At 36.9% G+C, this 2,884-nt stretch overlaps 1 protein-coding gene across 1 annotated transcript; it reads right to left on the bottom strand.

Annotated features, from left to right (window-relative positions):
• Positions 1-681: 681 nt before the first annotated feature.
• On the bottom strand, positions 682-1,518 carry LOC113273384 (BTB/POZ domain-containing protein At2g24240-like). Its single transcript, XM_026523117.1, has one exon. It carries the CDS (start codon positions 1,516-1,518, stop codon positions 682-684), a length of 837 nt encoding a protein of 278 aa, XP_026378902.1.
• Positions 1,519-2,884: the final 1,366 nt, after the last annotated feature.

Genomic DNA, 2,884 nt, shown 5'->3' with positions numbered 1-2,884 from the left:
TAAAGTGTCTTATATTGAGCACTATCGACTGATTTACTCATTCGCTTATGATAAGCTTAGTTGTTGCTCCATGAGGTACTTTATGTCGAGCATGTTCAACTAAATTAATCATCCTCGGTTGGTTATTTAGTTGTTGCTCCGTAAGTTATCTTATGTCGACCATGAACAATTAAATTGATTACTTTTTGTGGTTAATTTGGTTATGTATTCCGATTAGATTAATTATGGGTTCTCTTATGATTAATTTAATTGAGTATTTTTGACTCTCCATAAGTTCACTTATGTTGAGAATTTCCGATTAAGTTAATCATTGGTTTTCTCGTGGTTAATTTAATTGAGTATTATTGTTTGGATTCAAATTCATACTCGTATGTGATTTGTTATGTCCAAAGAAATCCTTCTTTTCTTTGAAATTAAGTTCGTTCTTGTTTTTCTTTCGGGAATGACATTTTATGGGGGAGAGTTCTTAATTGAACCTGTGCTTAATTTCCAAATCTTTGTGGGAAGTGCGGCTTTGGAATATTATAGGGGTTATCTTGTATCTTTATAAACTCCTTGATGAATGCATTTAGCTTCGGCTATGTGATTGCATATAAATAAGATGGTATGTGCTTTCTTTTGGTCATGAAATGTCATTTACGGAAATTTCATTAGAATCCCGTTTTCGTACCTTTGCCAATTTTACTGACAAAAAGGGGAGAATTGTTTTCCGGTTACTTGATCCCACACCCCGATTCCTTGATTACTTGTTTCAGTTAGTTTTCCGGTTACTTGATGCCACTCCCAGATTCCTTCATTACTTGTTTCTCTACAACTAGCAAGTACCTTGTTACTATCAGAGTTAAAACATAAAGCTCCCGCAGCAAAGCCTTTGACCTGATCTTTTCCGTCGCCCAACTGAAACCTGTGCCTCAGTTCCCCCGTTAAAGAACTGAAAACACCCATTCCCGGATGCCTGGTCGAGTTTTGGCGAACACTCATCACTATTTTATCTGAATCCATCCACCCAATATCATTAAAACTTTGATATTCAAGATTTAGCGGTGGATGTTCTTCGAGCATCCAGTCATATACACGAACGATGCCACCATGAGCAACAGCACAACCTCCGTCGGGACTTGCTCTGATCGCAGTACAATTACCAGGAGCTTGACCACTGACCGTACTCGCTAATCTTAACCTGTTGCTATCAAAATCACCCCACTTTGCAGTTCTAACATGATCAAGAAGGCCATAATAATTAGCCTCCATATAGAGTAATTTTTCAGGTATGTTAGAAGGCACATGAAGCTTACCCGTCCTTAAAAGATTGAGAAGAACAGAAAAACAATCTGGGTCACGATCAATGAAGTATTCTTTTTCTTCTGGTTTAACTAATTCATCTCCTCTTGGTTGAAGCTTCCATTCATCGTCAAACATAGCTCCAAACATTGAATCTCGGCGTGCAGTTGCTAGAGTTGTTGCAGTCGTTTCAATGATTCTACCTCCAACATTAAATCTCACCTTCTGGGCCGTCATGTTCAATTCCAGTTGTGTGGAATATATCAATGTGCCCCGACACCCTTATATATATATATACATATAGAGAGTTCTTTTCGATCAAGGAAAAGCTAGATGATTAGGAATTCTAATTATTGTTATATACGGTATATAGCATGCAGACGACTTCCGAAACTCAATAACATCAGAAATAGAGATCGAGATAAAACCATAAAAAAAAAGAGAGTCGGAAATAACGTAGCTAACAACTTATCTAAGTCTTACGCGTACGAATCATACACGTATCTAACCCAGCTTTCATCATCAGCAAATAACGTACCTGAATGAAAATGTTATGGGCCTTTTAACCCCCTATATTAAGTCAAAGCCAACATGCGCGGTCGTTGTGAAAGTCAACACCAGCATGATGACACTTGTAGTGACGCCAAAAATACAGAAAGAGAAGTGGAGTTGATTAACAGTGGGAAGTGTTGTTTACTATGAGCTACTGAATCCATGTCGATCTCGGGAACTGGGTGTTGGGTGCAATAATCAAAAACAAAGAAAAATCAAATAAGCAAAAGTTATTGATACTTAGCTCCTTTATAATGGAAGTGATTGCTTTGACGAAACGAACAAGCTCCCCGTATCTCCGCAACAGCAACAAGGCAAAACTTTGGAAAATAGAGTGAATCACGTGTTCAACACGCTGTCCTTAAGACATTAGCGCCCGACTACACTCAAGAGTGATGCTATAGCCCTCACAGGACGGATATCTCCAGGATAAAACACCCTAATACACCTACTACTAGCATATGTAGTAGATGCTCAACTTGAGCTTGGCAACTCCGAAAAAACCGTTAAGGAAAATCGCGAATGCTTAAAAACCGCTATAAAATATTTTCCCTTAGGGGTCCCTCTAAAATATAGAGCAATCCCTTTTCCATAGATTTTACAAAAGTAGTGAATTTCTTTATATAATTGACAAATACAACTTAAGAAAAAAAAACTCCCCGATGTGGGACTAAAAGCTTTATATAGTTTCTTAAAACTACTAAAAATTGGAAACTCCACGATGTGGGACTAAAAAGTTTCATTCACAAAATAAAACAATAAATTATAATTTTTTATTAAAACTTTAAAAAATTATTTTTTTATTAATCGTTTTCCAACAATCTCCCACATGAATGAAAACTCAATAAAACATGAAAACACAGATAGATCTTGGTAAATAAACATCCCAACCTCACGATCCAAACAGACTGATCGTGCAAGTGTTAAAATCATACTAGTCATTTCTACGTCCTCTCCCTCACACAAAAGTGTGTTGACCCCAGGGTCATACTATGGATTGCATAAATCATAATAGTATTGAGAGATTTCATCTTTAATTCTCACATGGTGA

The sequence above is a fragment of the Papaver somniferum genome, chromosome 4 (assembly GCF_003573695.1).
Source record: "Papaver somniferum cultivar HN1 chromosome 4, ASM357369v1, whole genome shotgun sequence".
NCBI lineage: Eukaryota > Viridiplantae > Streptophyta > Magnoliopsida > Ranunculales > Papaveraceae > Papaver > Papaver somniferum.
The sequence above is the reverse complement of the archived record's forward strand: the minus strand, read 5'-3'. Positions and strand labels throughout refer to the sequence as shown.

Coding starts and splice junctions, on each gene's coding strand:
- LOC113273384 (XM_026523117.1), bottom strand. CDS start 1,518: ATGACGGCCCAGAAGGTGAGATTTAATGTTGGAGGTAGAATCATTGAA.